General features: G+C 46.4%; 1 protein-coding gene and 1 long non-coding RNA gene across 6 annotated transcripts in view; one reads left to right on the top strand and one right to left on the bottom strand.

Annotated features, from left to right (window-relative positions):
- Window positions 1-21,220, bottom strand: part of SLC2A11 (solute carrier family 2 member 11) — a 422,108-nt gene that overhangs the window by 300,343 nt on the left and 100,545 nt on the right. The window contains exon 1 of one of the 5 annotated variants that reach the window (XM_085633802.1): window positions 18,791-19,094. The exons of 2 other annotated variants lie outside the window; for them this stretch is intronic. In XM_085633802.1, the coding sequence (XP_085489928.1) occupies window positions 18,791-18,850 (60 nt within the window). In that variant the 5' untranslated portion in view covers window positions 18,851-19,094. Of the gene's footprint in view, window positions 1-18,521; window positions 18,568-18,790; window positions 19,095-21,220 lie in introns of those variants that run through there. 2 more of the 5 variants (XM_085633807.1, XM_085633806.1) reach the window with 2 other exon arrangements.
- The window catches only part of LOC146783418 (uncharacterized), a 67,073-nt gene continuing 64,716 nt past the window's right edge, over window positions 18,864-21,220 (top strand). Inside the window, exon 1 of the long non-coding RNA XR_014970509.1 lies at window positions 18,864-18,999. This is a non-coding gene — a long non-coding RNA (uncharacterized LOC146783418). The remainder of the gene's footprint in view (window positions 19,000-21,220) is intronic.

The raw sequence follows: 21,220 nt of genomic DNA, 5'->3' as shown, positions 1-21,220 counted from the left end.
GCTTGGGGAAGCGTGGTCGCGCCTCACTCCTGTTCTTTCTCGGCACAGGAGCGCCTGCACCCCTGTCCTCTGTGTCACGCAAGGGAAGCGTGGGCTTGGTTACTCTTTGTTTCCTCCTCGGCACAGAAGCGCCTACTCCCCTGTTCTCCGTGACACGCAAAGGGAAGCGTGGACACGGTTATTATTCGGTTCCTTCTCAGCGCAGGAACGCCTACAACCCTGACCTTCCGTGACACGCAAGGGAAGCGTGGTCACGGATGCACTTGTTTCTTCACCGGCGCAGGAGCCATCTTACGTGACACGCAAAGGGAAGCCTGGTCACATTTCTTATTTGTTATCTTCTTGGCGCAGGGGCGTCTATTCATCTTGTTATTCCATGACACGCACAGGGAAGCGTGCTCATGGTTTTCCTTGTTTAGTTATCGCGCAGGAGCGCCCTTGTTTTTCCTCACTGGCCTTTGCCGTCATGCACGTATGCGTGACCTTCCTTTGCCTTCTCAATACAAGACGTCGGGAGCCCTGGTACAGCCCTCTTCCTGAGTGGCCCTTGGTTGGAGCCCAATCCTCATATGCCAGGTGACTACTGAATCTTGATCTCATCGCTCCTTACTGTATGGTTGTTGTGAATGTTTGCATGCATGCCCCAGTAAGCAGGAAGGTAGATACATTAATCGTTCTTTCCCCTGTGTAGCTGGCGATACCCAGGAGAGCGGCCCAGGTCTATTGTGTGCCCTCACCTGGTCTTCACCAATGACGTCCCTTCCCAACACCCTTAGGCACCTTCCCCTGATCCCATCCTTGCCTGGGTCTGTCTTTTTACCTCGATCAGATAGGGAGGGGAACGGTGGAGGTTGTTCACGTCGTCCCTGCGAGATAACTCCACAAGCGAACCAGGTAAGACTTGTGGGGTCCTGACAAGATCTCCTCTAACATCCAGGAGTGTGATTTTTGTCTGTGTTTAGGCCTTTACACCCAGAGCGAAATGTGTTGACAATGCTGTGTGATTAGACGTGGTCTTGGACTTTGTTAGTGGCTCTTTTTTTTTTCTTTTTTTTTTTTTTTAAAGTTTTTCTGCAATCTGTGGGAGGGGTGGGTTGGGGTCCGTGGGCATCCAGGATGGCCTTTTAGAGCAGGCCTGTGATGTATAAGAGGAAAAGGTCGTTTCAGACCTTTCCCTCTGTGAGGCTAGTATTAATGAATTTGGTCAAATTGATAGCTATTATGTAGCGTGGGATGTGGCATAGGGGAGGAGCAGAGATCACCTGTATATTTTTAGGGCCGGGAGGCCTTTTACGAGAGGAAACTGTTATATCCTGATTTAAGAGTAATACATTCTTCCTCTAGTTTTACCGTTACATGCTCCTCAGCCGGTGAGCGTGATGGAATGGAATAGAATGTTGATGAGTGCCTGGTCGGCGAAGGTGTCAGTTGGAGAGAGTGGGCTGAGCATTAGGATGCTGCTCCTGGTAGGGCATATAAAACACCTTTTAACCTGTAACTTGTAATCAAGAGTTATCTTCTTCAATACACCTACATCTTATAAGCTACGTGGCCTGCCTACCAAGGAGCTATTGTTATTTGTAACATAAGCGCACTCTCTGAGGATACTGAGGTGAAGTTGAACTCATTGGTAGTTGACATTTTGTTCTTTCTCAATGAAGAAAGCCACCATGTTGAAGCTCAGGTCATGGGTTTGAGTACGAATGAACACTGAGGGTTAACATCTCGAGGGCTGCACAACTTGGAAAGTTTCTCTGGAATGCTCATTGTCTCTTTTATAATCATAGTTTGATTGATAGGACTGACTTGTGTAATTTTGCTTGCGAAAGGCTGCCAATATACCAGAGGAATAGGTTACAGATGGATGTGAATGACACCAAAACCTAATTTGCCCCGAGTAAATTATTCGATGCATCACTATACCATAACAAAATTTGAGGATCTACTTATGGATGGAAGAGACCCATATTTGAATAGCGTTAAAACTGAGACACAGAAAAGGTGCAGAGCAAATCTGAGTCTTTTCCATTTGGATAACTATCAGTCTTCTGAACTATCTCAGCCCCAACCGAGAAAGACAGGAAACTTGCCTCAATTACGAGATTGGTAGTAAAATCCACCAAACTTGACACTAGGTTGAATACCGATTTCACTGGAAACAAACATTGATTATGAGTTTTTACAGTGTTCCTCAGAATCATTATCTAGCCCATATGTTAAATACCGAACTTGTGCTATTTTGCACATGTGGGAAATACTTAACCTGATATATAGCACATGCTAAAAACATCAGGAAGCGCTCATTTTCAGGCATTGGTAGTTCCTAGTCTGAGGAAATAAATTCCTAGAGAACAGAAATAGTCAGGGCCACACACAAAAGGTCATTAGGACCTTTCAAAAGTACACCTCTGACATCCTCTGATATCACTCAGTCATCACAAACAGAAACCTGACAGAGTTTTCCATCACAGGTCCAGGCAGGGAAAGGAATTACAAGTTTATGGATCCTGAGCTAGAGGTCCTGGCTGTCTTATGTGCCATCTCATGCTCAAAGTGCTACCAAAACAAACATAAAAATATGCCTGTGGAAGAAGATATTTGACTTAATCAGTACTGATTAACAAATGCACAAGATGTTTAAAACATGCGATGATTATCAGTTAGGCAGAGTGGTAATTACCACATGCCAGGGTAAATAAAGTATGACTAACAAATCATCTGATCATGAGTTAAAAACTGCATGTGTTATTTAGCACGTGTCCATGTGTGCTAGTTGATGGATGTGCTATTTACGTCCTGTGATATTTATCCATACTAAAAATAGCTTATGTGGTAAACATGAGCATCAATTCACCAAAAGGCCAGCGGAAGAGACATCACACGCCATTTGATCTTTATGTTCACTCGCAAACACATGCTTTCACATACACACAGAATTACACATACACACACTCTCTCACATAAACATACTCTCACCTGCATGCATTCACACCACATAGATTTAAAATCACTTTTTACTTACCTCTGCAGCCAAGGAGGGTCATATTCCATTTTGATTACACTAATAGTGAATAATATAATATTACTCACTATTAGTGTAATAAAAAATGACAAAAAACAAGGAGATTGGAGCATCAACCGATGTCCCTATGAGTTTAATAAAAAATATCAAAAAACAAGGAGATTGGAGTCTCAATCCATATCCATAAGGGCAAGCTGTCCCTGTGTTCCTGGCACTGACTTTGCTACCTCTGAGGACAGGGCAATGTAAATACAGGGCCAGGGGTCACATGGGGAAAACCAGGGGTCTCAGATGCAACCCCTAGCAACCCATAAATGAAATCAATTGTGGTAAAGAAAAACACCTAATCACAAGTATGAGAGGTCATTAAAAACCAACGTAAATACCACCTTGCAATAACTCCAGTCAAAAGTAGGTGACCCAGGAGGAGGGTAGGCTTATCTTATACCTCCTTAACCCACCTAGGACATTTACAGATGTAGTGTCTTGTGAGTTAAGGATGACAGGACCCTTTTAGTCCCTGACAGACTCAATAGAATAGAGATGGAAGAGCTTAGGTGTTGGGATAGAACTCATGCTGAAGAATGTTCAGTTTACGGTTACACAGTGAGGAATAAAGACATGTAATTTATTTATTTTATTTATTTTTATTTATAAAGTTTTATATAGCGCGAACAAGATCCCAAAGGATATCAGAGCGCTTTACAAAGGAAGGAGGGAAGGACATACACCAAGCTCTGTGTGTGGTGTAATTATTTACATGTTCCCAGGCTGTGGAGGGCGCCACAGCTGGCGACGAGGATGGGATTATGTAAACCACTCGACCCAAAGAACAGAGATTTCCCTCCCGGTCCAGTAAACTGCTTGTGCGTCCCACGTGAGCCTCAGTCAAAGTAAAAATCGACGGCTGACATATGTGGAGCAAAAGTGCCACTTCAGCCAGTGCAAGGCCTGTGAAGAAAGTAAAGGCCTTAGATAAAGTTTGTTTGTCGTCAGCTAGAAATTTGCTAGTAAAGTCGAGACAAGAGATACTGCCCAAAAGCATAACAGAGCCATCATTAATACAGTATGAGAACGCAAAAGACAGCAACAACCAGGTACAGAAAAGTGCCAGAGGCAGCGATTGCCGAGTGCAAGGAAGCACTAAATTTGGGAAAGATTAAAATATTTCTAACATAACGAAACGCTAGAGGCAGTAGAAACCAAGTGCAATGCAAAGAAGTGAGAGTGGTGAATGCCCAATCCAAGGAAAAGAAGCACCAATCACCGCCAAAGAAGACAGCGCCTCACCACCAGAGAGCGCTGTGACAACACAATTGTTAGCACGCGGCTAGTGCTTAAAGAAGATGTTGGTACAAGTGAGAAGCCAATGCTGTTGGTGCGGGCTCCGCTCTAGCAGAATCTTCCACATGTTATGATGCAGTTGCCAGCCTTAAAACCAATGACTCGCTTTGATACCGCCAAGAAACAGAATATTTGCGACAGATGGACTACCTGGATCGAAAAATGAAATGATTTAATTGAAGTGCTGGAGGAAGCCAATGTCTAAAAGATCATTAAGTATCTGAAGAAATTTGCCGGTGAAGGAGTTTAAAGAAGTGATAAAGAAAATACTACACGGTAGTGAAGTGACGTATCGACCGTCAAATCAAAGAAGCGTTAAACACCAAGTTCAATCCAATGCCAAATGCTGACTACAAAAGGTACATCTTTAGTCAGGAAAGGCAAAGAACTGGTGAAATTATGGGAAAGTTTGTAGAAATACTTAATACGCTCATCAGACATTGAAAGTTCAAGGAGTTAAACGATGAAGAGTCCATGCGTCTTGAGTGATAGATGGTTGTCACTGATTCCGTCCGACGATGAATGCTGAAAGAGAGACTCAGCTTGGAGAGAGTACTCATGGCTGCTAGAGCAGAAGAAAGAGCTGACAGACAAGCAGTTATCATGGAGGTTTGAACGGACCAAAATGAATCTGTGCTGAGTGTGAAAAGCAAGCTGTAATACAAGGTAGAAGACCATAGAGCAATGTCTCCAAAGAAGTTGTGTATTCGATGTGATTTTCCATTCCACATGAAAGTAAATGTCCCGCTATTGGACAGATATGCAAAGGCTGGGGGAAAGAGAACCATTTTGCAACAGTTTGCAAAGCAAAGCAAAGATCAAGTGTTTAATTTCAAGAAAACAAAATGGGGGAAGAACAAGTGCGTCTTGTCAAGTAAACAAAATGGATGCCAGAAAGTTCCAGAGACATTCCAACCACGCCCACAAGGCTAAGTGGTAACATCAGTTGAGGCAAGTAGAAACTGAACAACGTCGATTGTCATCAAATTCCTCATCTAGAAGTTTTCCACCGCCAATGCCGAGCGACAGTGAGGAAGATGGGTGTGAGATGTCAATATTGCCACTGACCGGCCTGAGCAAGTAGGTTTCGCTACTTGCAAGAAACAGTGCTAGTCGAAGCTAGATCAACAACTGAAAGTTCAAAATTCATATGGAACACTGTTCCAAAATCACACCGAAAGTGAATGGATGCTCCATACCTTTTATCATAGACAGTAGCGCGTCGATAAACATTATGCCAATGGAAAAGTACAGTGAACTGTCTCTTGTGCCCCATTAAACCCAGTTGAAAACCAAAGTGTACACGTGGGCTGCTTCGAAGCCACTGCAAAGTCAAGGTTTGTTTATAGTATCTGTGAAACATAAAAAGATTAAAGTGTGAGCACCAATTCATGACCTGCCAGGCACTTTGTCGAGTGCATGTTTACTCAGTTTCAGCACTGCTGCTGACATGGGGCTGATTTCTGTAAACTACAACATCAATGCCTATCATGAGATAGTGAATCAGTTTCCATTTTGGTTTCATAGACTAGGAAAACTTGAGACAATGAAAGTGCAACTTTAGATAAATGAGGACACCCATACTGTTGCTCAACGACATCATAGAATTGCATTTCATTCATTCATTCGTTCAAGAACTTTATTTCGGTCTCAAGGACCATAAAAGTGCATTGTCATAAAAAAACACAAGAGATATGTACAGTTAAGTACAGACTAATACATAATCTTACAATTAGTTCATCTATCAATATTAACACAAGACTGTACCTATAAAAACCTTTTGACCAAAATAAAGTGCATTACTTATTCTGCTCGGACCAGGTCCTGATCCGAAAGTGGGATACAGTACATTCATCTAACACAAACATAGTCCAAAATACATGTCAATATAGAATAAAACTTGGGACAATAAAACCAAGATGATAAAACTAAAGTTAAAAATGATGCAGTCATAGATATTATCTTAGAAAAGTTCTCTGTACGTGCCACATTGAATGTAAAAAACGCGATACAGCAAAGACAATGGGGGGATGGGTGTCATGCTTTAAAACTCTCAATGCCTGGAAGAAAACTGCAGACACATTACTACCTTTACGACTTATGTTGGGTTGCTTAGGTATAAAAGACTAAGTCTTGGAGTGTCCTCAGCTGCAGAACGTTTTCAGGATGTAATTTGTCCCATAGTACAGCCTGTCACAAATGCTTTCAATTACAGTGATGAAATACTGGTTTTTGAGGCCACACAGAAAGAAAATGGTAAAACTCTACACAAGTGTGTTGTAAACTTGCTGACACAGGTCTTACTTTAAATGCAGAAAAGTGTGAGTTTCATTAAACAAAACTCAAGTTTTTTGGTCATACTTTTTTTGATAGGGAAATAACTCCAGATTCAAGTAAAGTGCAAGCCTTTTCATCCACTACTCCCCCACAAGATGTAACTATGCTGTGATTCTTCCTTGGTATGGCCAGTTATTGTTTAAGGCATAAATGTGACTTGTCTCCGTGAAAGCTCAATTGAAAGACTTAAATAAACAAAATGCTCCATTTCGATGGTCATGTGACTGTGAACAAAGCTTCAAGAAAATCAAACATGCAATTGAAAACGCCACTGAAATGGCATGCTTTGATCCAAATTGCAGACGGAGGTTGTTGTTGATGTGTGAAGCCAGTGTACTTAGATACCAGCCTTGCCCAGCACACTGAACATTCCAATGCACCAAGACGCACCATGGCTTATGCTAGCAGGAGTTTGTCATCAAAGGAACGTGCCTATTCACAACCTAGAAAAGAAAGCCTAGCTGTGGTGTGGGCTTTTGAACATTTTCATGTGTTTCTGTATGGGAAGTATTTCACGGTTATCACTGAGCACCAAGCGTTGTTCACCATTTTCTACAGTCGTAAAGCCAAGATGCCCCCTCGCATTGAGAGGTGCGGTTGCAACTGCAGGAATATGATTTTACGATGGTGCATCATCCAGGAAGATATCAAAATCCTATTATTTCTCACGTGTACCAATACAGTGTCATGGCACCACTTCTAAAGAGGCTGATACTTTTGGTAACTTCATCGTGAAATCTAGTACACCTGCTGCCATATCGGAAGAACAAATCAGTGCTGCCACAAGCACTGACAGAGATTTGTAAATCCTCAAAGACATTACCCATCAATTGAGGAGAAAGCAATCTCGACCTCTTCATGATGTCCTAGAATACCAGAAATTCAAAAATCTGCAGAAAAAGCTTTCAGCCACTCCAGAAGGTACCATATTACCAGGAGCGAGAATTATCATACTTGAGAGTCTGAGACAACAAGTCATTGAGCTGGCACGTGAGGGACATCGTTGAGCTCTACGGGTCAGTGTGGTTCGCTCGTCTTGAATAAAGAGTTGAAAAGGAATTAAGGGCCTGTAAGTTGTGCCTACAGAGTCACTGAGAGATTAGAAAGTATTTTTGCAACATGGGGTGTACCTTTGATTTTGAAATCTGAAAATGGCCCACCTTTTAATAGTTGACAACTTAAAGATTTTCTTACTCATCTGAATGTCAAGCATCAGAAAAACACACCTCTCTGGCCACAGGTGAATGGTATTGTCGAGTGGCTCATGAACACCCTCAAGAAGAGCATTCGGGGGGGGGGGTGGCCTGGCACCAACGAAGATGGCCGCCTAGGGTGAAAGCTCCGTCTGGGCTGAGCCCCTAAAGCCTGTAAAATCTGTTAACTATTCGGTAGGAGTGACCCAGGCATTACCGCTGCAAAAAAGAACCATCCACGGACCAGATCGCTGAAAAACCGGCGACAAGAGACGCTCTCTGCCCGCTCCAGTCGGATGCTGCTGCCGCTGCTGAGAAGGGCAGTGCACGGACTGCAGGTACAACCCCCTGCTGCCTCGCCGCCCGCTTTGCGGTGAAGTCTGCCCTGCCGTAGCCCCGCCGGCGCTGCCCCCGTCTTTCTTCTCCCCCCGCTTCACCTGGGGGCCGGTCCCCTCCTGCACTGCTGCCAGCTGGACTCGCGCCGAGGGGCGGGAAACACACATTCTGCGAGGTCCCTGGAGGCCGCACACGGAGCCGCATAGGGAGTGCCCGGGGGACTGACTGCGGCCCACAGCATACAGCGCGACTGGAACTGCGTGGCGGCAGGCGGAGCGACACCAACGAACCTCCGCCCGTGCACACCCACTCCATGCCATACTCTGCAGTCTTCATAGTTGGGCAGGACGTGCAGCACCACACACACGAAGACTCTCCGAATTGCTGCTGAGTGGGGGCGGAGGACTCCATTTCTACTATGGTTGGGGAACAGCCGGCCTGTGCACGAGTGCTGGGTGAACATAGGATACGTGCAGGGAGACCTGAATCCTGCAGTGGCCACAGTCAGATATGTGTGGGAGCAGCAGCAAGAGGGGGTGGGAAGTCTATCTCTCAGAGGTGTGCCAGAGCTACCAACTTGCAATAACACACACTGACATAGACTAACCTCCTACTGAAGCCTATATACATCACCTGCATTGAAACTGGCCAAGACCTACGGAAGCATTTGGGTGGCCTGCCTGTTGTGCCGGAGGGGGCGGGCTCAGGGAGCGGCCGGAGAGTAGCGGAGCCAACTTCTAACCGGGAGTGACTAGGTATCATCTCTCAAGACCTGCTGGGATTGCCCTAACCCCACCCTACTTTAGACTCACGCACTGTTTCAAGCGGCAAACTCATAGGCTCAGACCGACCGCAACCATCACCCGCTTCCTAAATTGTACAGGCTCGGCCACACGTAGGGAAGAAACCGCTACGTAGCCGAAGAAAATAGCCTGCACACAGGTAGAGACTCTACGCATACGAAGGGGGGGGCTGGTCATATACGCCCTCACAATGAAGCCCAAGAGCGGCGCAACGGTGCAAACAAATAAGCTGGATAAATATGCGGTCCCAAAACAAGCCCACACAGAAGAGGGAGCCCATGGTGGGCAAACTGGAGACACCGAGCCTTCCCTCGCATCCATAATGTCGGCCATCCAGGTGCTAGCTGCCACATTAGAGACTAAAATTGACAAAGTCTCAATCGAGATGAACTTGCTTCGAGCCGATATGTAAAAAACCTCAGACAGAGTCAAGGTCAATGAAGAAAATGTCCTAGAACTCCAAACTTCCACGAAAAAGCTCGAGGAAAGGGTGCAGCAACTGGTTCACCAACACTGCCAGATGGCCCTCAGGCTTGAATATCAGGAAAGGAGGGCCCACCGAAACAAAAATACGCGTGGTTGGGGTCCCAGAGGGCTCAGAAGGACCGAGTATGGACCTTTTCCTGGAAGACTTGATCCTCAACCATCTTAAACCGAAACGGCTCTCCTCACTATTCACAATTGAATGGGCACACCGGGCACCAATTCCCAAGCCCAAACCGGGGGCGCCCCCTAGAACTATCACTGCAAAAATCCTCAGCTACAGGGACCGTGACGCAATCTTACAGGCAGCCCGAACGCAAGGAGACCTCCAATATGAAAATGCGACAGTCCGATTTTTACCGGACTTCACGCTTAAGGTCCAACAGGAACGACGCTCCTTCGACGGAGTTAAGAAAGCGCTCAGAGAGGGCTCAAATACATGATGTTATCCCCTGCAAAACTTAAAATCATAGTGGATGGAAAATCGCTGTTCTTCACGACCCCGCTGGAGGTGCAAGACTGGTTGGATCGAGCGGCCACACAGAGATCATCGGCGAACCAGGGCGACAACTGGAGAGACACTCGCAATCATTCACCAGGCTCGGTGGACAGCAGATTGGACTTTGACAGGCAAAGTCAACGTTCCTGGAGGTCGAGGTCCAGTAGCCCGGGAAAGCTAGCAGCCCAAAGAGACTAAGTGACTCAAAATTGTGATGTGGGACTTATGGATCTGCAACAACAAACTGTAATGTATAAATACTTTTCTATGAGATGGTGGGTAGGGGATACTTCATAAAGCGCTGGTCCGGTTGACTTTTTGGGGTCCTCAATCTTGCATCTTCCTCTACAGGTGGGTGCCAGCCTTGGGCCGCCAGAGCTGGTACTAGCCCATTTTCCCGTAACGGTTGACTGGTTCCTGGGGCAATAGGCACTCTGCTAGTTGGGGATGTGGTTAGTTTTAAACCTACGTGGCAGAGTAGCAGAGAGGGGGGGTTAGCATGAGGGGGAGTTCTATTCTAAGTCGTGTTGTGAGTTTTTTTCATCAACGTAGGGAGGGGGGAATTGGAGGGATGATCATTGGTCGTGCAGGGAGCGATGTTCCAGGATGCGGTTGTGTTCCGTGACTCACGGGTCTTGTAGCTCCTTTCTCTGTAAAAGTGATTATGCAGTGGGATATGAGTTTAAAGCTCATCAGCTGGAACGTCAACGGACTGGGGGATAAGGTGAAAAGAAGTGTAGTACTCCAGTACCTAAAGCTTCATTCCCCTGATGTCGCATTACTTCAGGAGACACATCTCATTGGTAATAACTGTAAAGCTCTAAATAGATGGGGGTACAATATGGTAGCGCATGCTGGCTTCACCTCCGGGTCCAGAGGGGTAGGAATTCTACTTAAACGTACCTTCCCACTCAGTATCCAACACACATGGACAGACACACTGGGGCGCAACGCAGCGGTCTCAGGATGTTGGGAAGGGCAAACCCTTACACTACTGGCGGTATATATTCCACCGGGTCTCCAAACACAATCGTACAAGGAACTAAGGACATTCATACTCTCACTTCCTGGGGGGCAACTCAAATTGGGTGGGGACTTCAACGCGGTTGTATCAGGCACGCTCGACCGTCACCCACCCCGAGACATTAGCACTGGGCAAAATTGGCTCTCCAATTTCATTGAGGCCTTCAGCCTCGCGGATCTCTGAAGAATGTGCCATCCTGACCTCCAACAATACACTTTCTTCTGGGAGTCTCACCGTACATTTTCTAGAATAGATTATATCCTCATGCCTATACAACACAATACGATCACGCAAGAAATCAAACACCTGGCAAGGGGCATCTCTGATCATTCCCCTATGTGGACCCACTTAACTATTGGAGAAAAAAGGTTAGGCTGTGTAGCACCTATCAACCCGTGGTATCGCCACAACCCGCGACCATAAGCGGCGCTTATTCGAACGATCGATTACTATTTCCAAGAAAACGATGGCACAGTTGACTTCACTACCACTCTGTGAGAGGCGTTCAAAACAGTAATCAGGGGACACACCCTCTCAGCCATAGTTGGGCTACGCAAGTAGAATAATAAATAGATGGCTGCTGTTGAACGCTACCTCCGTCGCCTCGAGGAGGCAGTAAATGACGGTGAAGACCAAGCTGCTCTTCACAGGCTACAGCTTAAGGAAGCTGAGTATAAAGCCCTCGCAACGGACGCGGCCAAAACCTTAGCGAGGGACAGGGATGGACGCCTTTACGACCAGGGAGACAAAGCGGGCAAACTAATTGCCTGGCTGGACAAAAAGGAGAAGGCGGGGAGGTTAGTGCCAGAGCTTAAATGTAGTACAGGTATTGTAGTAACTGAACCCCACGATATTGTACATGAATTTGCTACCCACTTCACACGAGTATATCGGAGTGGTTCAGAACTACCGGAGGAGGACTCCTCTGACCTGCTTACTGATATCCCACTGCCTCTCCTCACAGGCTCCGAAAGAGATGCATTGGAGAGCGCGCTCACCACTGACGAGCTAGCTACGGCGATCAGAGATCTACGGCCAGGGAAAGCCCTGGGCCCCAACGGTTTGCCCATCGAACTATACAAACTCAGACCAGATAAGCTAGACCCCCATCTTAAAACCATGCTTGAAGATAGTGAGAAAACGGGCATCCTCCCACGGGACCAACGTATCGCCACACCGGTGGCTATACCCAAAGCAGGGAAACCAAAAGACAAATGTACTTCATATAGACCCGTTTCTCTACTAAATGCGGAGCTTAAAATACTTGCTAAGTTATTGGCAAACCGGCGGAGGGAAGTAGTAGGCAAACTAGTCCACCCTGATCAATCGGGCTTTATGCCACATCGAAATACTGCGCTTAACTTACGGAGGCTTCATGGAGTGTTGGGGCGCCACGCCACCATCCGGGAAGACGCCATTGTGGTATCGCTTGACGCAACCATGGCGTTCGATACACTCGAATGGGCATATCTAATGGCAGTCCTTAAAAAGTTGGGCTTCAGACCAAATTTCATTTGATGGGTACAGCTCCTCTATACCGAACCATTGGCACAGGTGGTGGTAAACAATAAAATCTCAAACATATTCGCTCTTAGCAGGGGGACACGGCAAGGATGTGCCCTCTCGCCCTTACTTTTTGCGCTCTCTCTCGAATCACTTGCCGCCTAGATACGAAGAGATCCTTCCATCAGGGGACTTAGATGGGCTGAAGACTGGGAGGATCGAATCTCACTATACACAGACGACATCCTCCTGTACCTCGCCTCCCCTCAGAAGTCACTGAGGATGGTCCTAGACATCTTCACCAGCTTCGGGTGCAACTCTGGGTATACAATTAACTGGAGCAAATCATTGCTATACGATTTGCATGGTGACCCCCCTACAGTACCAAGCGACTGCCCGAATCAAACAGTAACTGACGGGTTCCGCTACTTGGGTATTTTCATTACAACGAATGCCCAGATCCGTTATGAATGGAATCTTCCCCCACCTCTAGAGAAGTTCAAGCGAGACACGGCTACCTGGAAGTCACTACCCCTTTCTCTGTTGGGACAAGCAGCCCTCTTTAAAATGATGGCATTGCCTCGCTTCCTTTACGCACTCCAGAATTTCCCAGACCCAGTTCCATCGAGCTTTTTTAAAGACATTGAATCGACTCAAAGAGACCTATTGTGGGACGGTAAACCGCGTATATCACTTCAAAAAATGACGCTTGGATGGTATGATGGCGGTATAGCACTTCCTGTTATTAAAAAATATTATTGGCCGGCGCATCTCTCAGCAATTATTCAGGGCACTTATCGCAGTGGGGACGACCCAGGCTACAGGATGGACAAATGGGTACTCCCGGGCGGTAATTACACGAGGGCGCTCTACTCCAAAACCAACAAATATTCCCTGACAGGACCCACACAGCATTTAGTTCAGCTGTGGCACACTGTAAACCACAGCCTAGGATGGACCAACAAGATCACACTTGCCACCCCCTTATGGGACTCTGATTGCCTGGGCACACTGGGTCGGTCTAAGGGCCTTGACAAATGGGACCTGATAGGTCTCTCTCGCGTTGGAGACCTCTGGGGACACAACGGCATGGTCTCATTTGCCACATTGCAACAGAAAGACGAGTTAGCAGCATCGGAATACTTTAGATACATGCAGGTCAGACACTCCCTCCAAGCTAACATCTCGGCGGGGTCCCTTATACCGGAGTCTTCTCCTCTAGAATACAGATTGCTTGATGGCTACTTGCCCGAAAAAGCCATCTCCCTTACAAAAAGCTTATACATAACACGCCAGATCCTTTAACACCACTAAGGGAGAAACGGGAGCGGGACGGCTTGGAACTGGAGGATTACGAATGGCAGGAAGCATTCTCCTCACCGAAGGAGATCGCCATTTCAGCAAAACTGAGACTGGTCCGATTAAAATCTTACATAGGGTGTATCTCTCGGGTCCCAGACTGGTACTGATGGGCAGGAAGACATTGCGGCCTAGTGGGGTCCTTTTTCATAACATTTGGGAATGTCCGCCGATCCAAAGTTATTAGAAGAAAGTACTTGAAAGTATGAGTGAAGTATTGGGGGTGGAGATTCAGCTAGAAGCCAAAAGATGTCTCCTGAATGTTTGGGAGCCCACAGACCTAAACACCAAGGGTAAACTCTGGGCAATGCTTGGCCAGATAGTAGCTAAACGAAACATCGCCCGCATGTAGGGAGTGGCAACACCACTGACACGGAGTGCCTGGAAAAACAATATGGATTGGTGTATGGTATGGGAGAAAACGGTATATGTAGCACGTGGTTGTTCCGGGAAATGGATAGCGATTTGGACTAAATGGAATGTATATCGTGGTAACATATGTGAACCCCCCAATGTCCCCCCGGATGAACCATTGACACCCTGAACTGTGTAGCCAACCATCATCTTTTACTAAGATTTATAAAAATAAAAAAGTAGAGCATTCAGCATGCTGAGCTAGAAAAGCTGGACTTCAAATTAGTTCTTCAATCTAAGCTTCGTTCAAACAGGTCAACTCCCCATTCTACCACTGGTGAAAGCCCTGCCACCTTAATGTTTGGGAGAGCTATAGGAACCAAGTTACCACAAAGGATATTGAAAGATCATTTGGCATTGATGCACTTTGTGCTACTGATTCATATCCTAAACGAAGAATGAAAACATATGCGGATAGACACTGCTGTGCTTGAAGCACTGTGTTCAAAATAGGAGACCATGGTCATTGTCAGGAGGCAATGGAAAAGCAAATATGATGCTCCTTTTGATGTTGACCCATTGAGGGTCGTGACTAGTAAAGGACACATGCTGACTGCTCACCGTCCTGGAAAGTCCATTATGTGAGTTTCTTTGCATTTCAAGCACCGACCTCGACATTCACAAGGTCCAGATGTCAGAAGTGAGACTTATCCACCTGAGAATCAGGAGAGCTCAAAAACTGTATCAATGTCTCTGTCACCAGTCATGGACACTTGTCCTCTATCTCCACAGCCTCACAGGACAATATCTGGGCATGTGATTGGAGCCCCAAATCGACTTACTGAACAGTTGTGATGTATATATCTATTATTGGTAATTTGTATTTAATAATGCGTAGATGTAATGTCTTGTGAGTTACAGCAGATGGGTCCCTTTTGGTCCCCTGATGGACTCCGTACAACAGTGATGTATGTCTTTGGGCGTTGGGATATAATTCATGCTGTAGAATGTTCTTTTTCCAGCTACACATTGAGGAATAAAGACGTTGTTAGACCTGGCACCTTGGCGTGAGTCTCCCTTCCACTTTTTGTTGCTGTGCCTCATGTGTTTTGCTGGTGTTAGCTGCTCAGAGCACTGTGCCACTGCCAACCAGGGCCACAGTGCAAGTGCTCCCTGTATAAAATGTATATGTTGATTGGATTCCATGATTGGCTTATTTGATTTACTGTCAGTCCCCAGTAAAGTGCACCAGGAGTGCCCAGGACTTGTAAATCCAAATGCTGCTAGTGGGCTTGCAGCACTGGTTTTGCCACCCACAGAAGCAGCCCTGTAAAATGTGTCTAAGGTCTGCCATTGCAGAACCTGCGTGCAGTCTGGTATTGTCATGCTGACTGGGCAAGTGCACCCACTTGCCAGTCCCTAAACATTCCCGTTACTTCATATAAGTCACCCCTATGGTAGGCCCAAGGGCAGGGTGCATTGTAAGCATAAGGTCGGACAAGCCCTGATATGTGTGGCATGTCCTAATAGTGAATTACAGCCATTTTCGTTTTTCACTATTGCAAGGCTACCTGTTCTCATTGGCCAGAATGGGCTGTTAGAATAGTAACATTCTATGATCCTAACATACCCAGGGGACATGGTAGAAATTTGAGTTTAGTATGCCTGAACTCAGAGTAATAAAATACATCTTTTAGTAAAGTTTATTTTAATATTCTGTGTTTGCAAATACCACTTTTAGAAAGCTGGTATTTGCTTGCCTAACCATTTCAGCCCGCCTCTGCTATGATGTGTATCTGCTGTCTGGTTTCTGTGAGTGACAGGGCTGGGGAATTCCAGGAGACAGGCTGGGGCAGCCCGGTGGTGAATAGAAGAGATTTACATCCAGATGGGTGGGAGGAGTACACCTGGACTCTGAATAGGACTGTGCCTTTCCACCACAATGCTGGCTCCACCTCCTGTGGAGTGTCTGATGTCTCTGCCAAGCACAGTGAAAGAAAAGCCAGAGTCATGTCAACAGAGTGCTCCAGAACTAGTTTAAACTAGGCACAGGCCTCTCTACCCCAGAGGAACAAAGAATTTAGGGGTATAAGTATTGGGACCCTGCTCCCAAGAAATTAGATCCTGCTTGACAAGAAGAAACCTCTGCCGGAGGAGAAGGAACTGGGAAAGCTGTAAGGAGGAGTACTGTCCCTGACCTGGGGGATTGGCCTGCAGTGGTTGCCTTGCTGCTGAAGGAGAGGAGAAAAGACTACAAAAAGACTTTGCTTCAACTTGTGCTTAAAAGATCTCCAAGGGCCTCAGTAGAGCTGGCCTCCTGTTAAGAAGTCCCAGGAACAAAAGGACTTTACCCTCAACTTCCCCCTGAACTCTGCTGTGTGAGTTCTGCCCTTCCTAGAGTGCCGGAACCACTTGTGGGGCCTCTGGAAGTTGTGCCTGCTGTGGGGAAGCTGACCAAGAAGACAGAAACCAAGGATCTCCACTTTTTCACGCACAGCCGGCTTAGCGAGAAAGTTCCCGTCGCACCGCTGGTTAGCGTGCAGAATTTTATCGCTGCGGACATCGTCGCAGAGCCTGCTGCCGCTGAGCCAGATCATCGCTGGTGAAATCATCGCCCCGCTCGTTAGCGGGCCGAATTTGATCGCTGCGGACATCGCCGCAGAGCCAGCCAAGATCCCCGCTCCGCTCGTTAGCGGGCAGAATTCTAACGCTGCGAACATCGTCGCAGAGCCTGCTGACGCTGAGCCAGATCCTCGCTGGTGAAATCATCACCCCGCTCGTTAGCGGGCCGAATTTGATCGCTGCGGACATCGCCGCAGAGCCAGATAAGATCCCCGCTCCGCTCGTTAGCAGGCAGAATTCTATTGCTGCGAACATCGTCGCAGAGCCTGCCGCCGCTGGGTGAAATCGTCGCAGAGCCAGCCAAGATCATCGCACCGCCCGTTAGCGTGCCGAATTTTATCGCTGCAAATATTGTCGCAGAGCCAACGAAGATCAGCGCTAGTAAAATTGCCGCCCCGCTTATTAGCGGGCCGAATTTTGTCGCATCGTGCCTTAGCGAGTAAAATCCTATCGGGAAAGCTACGCCTTGAAATCCACACAAGTACCGCCTCACGCTCTGCACAGACCGGATTCGTCGCCACGCCTGCCGCATGCCGCAGATTTGTCGCCTCGCCTCCCCAACGTCTCAGGACTGACGCCGCTACTTGTTTTTCGACGCCTAAGCACCGCTACGAACTTTTATCGCATCACCAGGTACTGTTGGCTAAAAATGACGCTAAGGTGAATGATTTTGTCGCTAAACTAAGAACTCTTGCTGAAACCATATTCTTGAACTGTGTATGTCATTTCTGTCGTTATTTGGTCTTGTGCTAAGTCTTTATATAAAAGTTCACTATTTTTTATATAAATCTAGTGTGGTGTCCATTTGTGGAGTTGTCACTGAGTTACTGTATATGTTCACAAATGCTTAACCTATACCGCCTCTGAAATAAGTCTTGACTGCTCGCGCCAAGCTACCTAGAGGGTGAGCAGGGGTTATTTTAAGATGGTAATCCCCTTATCCTGACTAGAGGAGAGGGTCCCTGCTTGTCACAAGTACCTACCTGTGCCAACCAGAGACTCACAAATCTAACAGACGTGTAATACCAAGTTCCGTGTGTGGCATAATTATTTTCATGTTCCTGGGCTAGGGGAAGACGCTCCAAAAAGGAGCTGCCATTACTATGCCACAAACTCTTGTTGTAATATTTTTCTCAGCAAAAAAACCAAAAAAGTGGTAATCTTCAAAAAACAATTTTGTTGTAATAGCGCGTTAGCATTTTGCTTGTACATACCACTAAGAATCTATCAAAAATTATCTTTAAAAAACTTCTAAAGTGAGGCTTGCAAATAAACCAGAAAAAGCTCAAGCATTAGAAAGAATTCCTACTGAGTCAAACAAGTTCAAGGGTACTGAAGGGAAAGCAGCTACGGCATCCTGAACAAGAGGGGGGGGGGTTGCCCTATTAGGCTGGGGGGGGGGTTGCCCTATTAGGCTATGTTCTCAACCATTCAGATTTGTTGAATTTCAAATTTAATCACACAACCTTTCGAGAGGTTTTCGCTGATGCCTGCACATACCAATGAATCATTTAAAAGTAGAAAGCCAGGCAGAGGGGATGGAATAACCGTGATAACTGACCGGAAATGCGTCACTCTGCGGCTAACGGGTCAACAAAAATAACACAACACGAAGCGCTATTTTTACAACGAAGACGCTCACCCGGATGCCTTTCTATGAGTGGTGGGGAACGAAACGTTAACGGAGGTTAAATGAGCAGTGATTATTAAACCAATATCTTCCCCTTCTGAGAGTCCGGTGGTGGGGTCCGGAAACGTCATCAATGTGCGCCCCTGGGGAGGAGGGTCCGCTACTTAAGCGTGGGTAACGGTGTGGCCGATGAGAGGAGGCACCGACGGTAGGGAGGGGTGCTGAAGGCAAGGCGTACAGAGAGGGGGCCCGGGCGATGGGTACACGGTGCCGTCACTTACCCACGCCCCGTGGGAGCTCACGGATCCTTCCTCTTCCTCGTCGGCATCCCCCTCGTCCATGGCGGGGCTGTGAGCCTGACGGCGGGTCTCGGCAGCGGCGCTGACTGCAGCCAGCGGCAAGGCAGCGCCGCGTCTGCTGCAGAGGCGGAGACGGAGGGAGGGGGTTGCCCCCACCGCTGCACCTGCACTAGCAGGAACCAAGGCGAGAGGTGATACGGGGCGGAAGGGAGGCACGGGCCCGAGCTGGTTAGCACCAGCTAGCAGAGGACTCGAGGGAAGATCAGGAGGAGGCGAGGATGGAAACGGGACTAAGGGTGGTTAACGTGAGAGCTGGGAGGAAGGAGGCAGGCGGGGGACAGTGGAAGCTCGGCTGGGCCAGAGCGCAGGGGGGGGGGGTGATGTTGGAGATGAGGTAGAACAGGACCGAACAGCAGAAAACGAACATCAATAATGGTAAAAAATAAATGGGTTTTATATGGCGCTAAATGCCGCGCTTCTGCAGTTTCTCAGAAATGTCAACGTTACGGATTTATTTTTTAGGGGTGGGCGAGCCAGCAAATTAACAGGGCGAACTGAGCCTTGTTGTATTCCGAAAGTATTCACCGCAGTCAAGATGATGTTCAGTAAAACAAGTACTTTATTCAGAGCACAAGAGCAGCGTTGGTGTTCCCAAAACAGCCAGCATACAACTGCCAGTCAAGGAACACTTCTGTAAAAGCATACCATAGCAACCATAGAACATGACAGTAGAATGTAATATTTAAAGCGCCATAACCCATACAACATTTCACTAAGTACCAAACATAACATATCCTCTTCCCTTTTATCTCTTTCCCAATAACTATATACAAACATCATATGAGTTGTAACATTAAAAAAAAAACTAGCAGATAAATTACTTAACTATCCCCACATACATAATCTTGAAGGTACCTTGGTGGGCACCTAGGTCTCTGCAGCACCATCCTATTATTGACACTCTCGCCCCGATCCTCGCGGAAAACAGAAGGTTGATTATTACACATTTCTTCATCACTAATGAATAGGTAAGGATTTGAGTCACTACCATGCTCAACCACCTTATCTTTTCCCTGAATGGCATCCTTCTTGTAAAGCGCAACTCTTGTCAGGTTCCAATTTTCTCCACTATATAATGTAACATGCCTACTGTGCACATTTTTCACTTTATATGGACCTCTAAATTTGGTGAATCCAGCCCCAATCCGTCCAGGCTTAACCTTCACCCAATCATTAGGTTTTATAGAAATACTATGTGGAGATGTTTTACCCTCCTCCACCTTGTCATAGTCCAAATTGGCTAAGCCAATACACTCTCATCCATGCTGGAATTAATTTGGTACTAGCAGGACGCCCTCTCATGACAGCAAACGGTACCTTCCCAGACACCGTATTCACTGTTGTGCGATATGCCCACACCAAATCATTTACCATGGATTTCACATCCTTCCTATTTACTATCGCCATCTGGATAACCCCTTTCACCATTCGGTTTGCCCTTTCCACCACTCCATTTCCCTGTGGGTTATAAAAAGATGTTCTAGTGTGTACTATTCCACATGACTTTAAATAATGAGACATTTCCTCCGATGTCAATTGCGTGCCATTATCTGTAATCAGCCTAACAGGGTAACCTTCTTCTTTGAAAATATTTGACAAAACTCTAATGGTATTCTTCGTAGTGATTTCCCTTACAAATTCCACAATTAACCATTTGGACATCACATCAACAATAACTATCCCAAATTTTAATTCTGTACTCAAACCCCCAAATGGGCCAATAAAATCCAAACAAATCGTATGCCACGGTAGCTCTGGAACATCTATCTTACCTACATCATGTTGACTGCCTACTTTCAATCTTTTATCACTTTCTACACACTCCGCACACCTCTCATCCCAATCGGACACCTGTTGATCCATTGCAGGCCACCAAAAATGTTCCCTTAGCCTTTTCTTTGTAAGAGTTTGCCCCATATGGACCTCATGAGCTAATCTAAACAAAGAAAACCTTAGCCCTTGCGGAGGAATACATTTGTCTTCCTTCATTATGATATTACCTTCTTTATCAAACATGGAAAGCTCTTCCAAAACCTTCACAAAAGGCCTCACACCAATCGGAAGTGTGCTTTCCCTTCTGTTCCCCTTACTAATTAGATCTTTAACTCCTTGAAGAACCTCATCCTTCACCATACTGTCATTCCATTGATTCCTATCTATGGCCCCATTACATAATTCCACTAACTCATCAACTGCTGCAACCGCTCCTTCATATTGGAATGCCTCAACCTTCATTTTATCAACCTCATTCCAAGGCAGCGGTAATCTAGACAACCCATCTGCTTGACAATTTCTCCATCCAGGAATATACTCAACTCTATATAAATATTCCTGCAAACGAGCTGCAAGTCT

The sequence above is a fragment of the Triturus cristatus genome, chromosome 11 (genome assembly GCF_964204655.1).
Source record: "Triturus cristatus chromosome 11, aTriCri1.1, whole genome shotgun sequence".
In the NCBI taxonomy this organism is placed as follows: domain Eukaryota; kingdom Metazoa; phylum Chordata; class Amphibia; order Caudata; family Salamandridae; genus Triturus; species Triturus cristatus.
The sequence above is the reverse complement of the archived record's forward strand: the minus strand, read 5'-3'. Positions and strand labels throughout refer to the sequence as shown.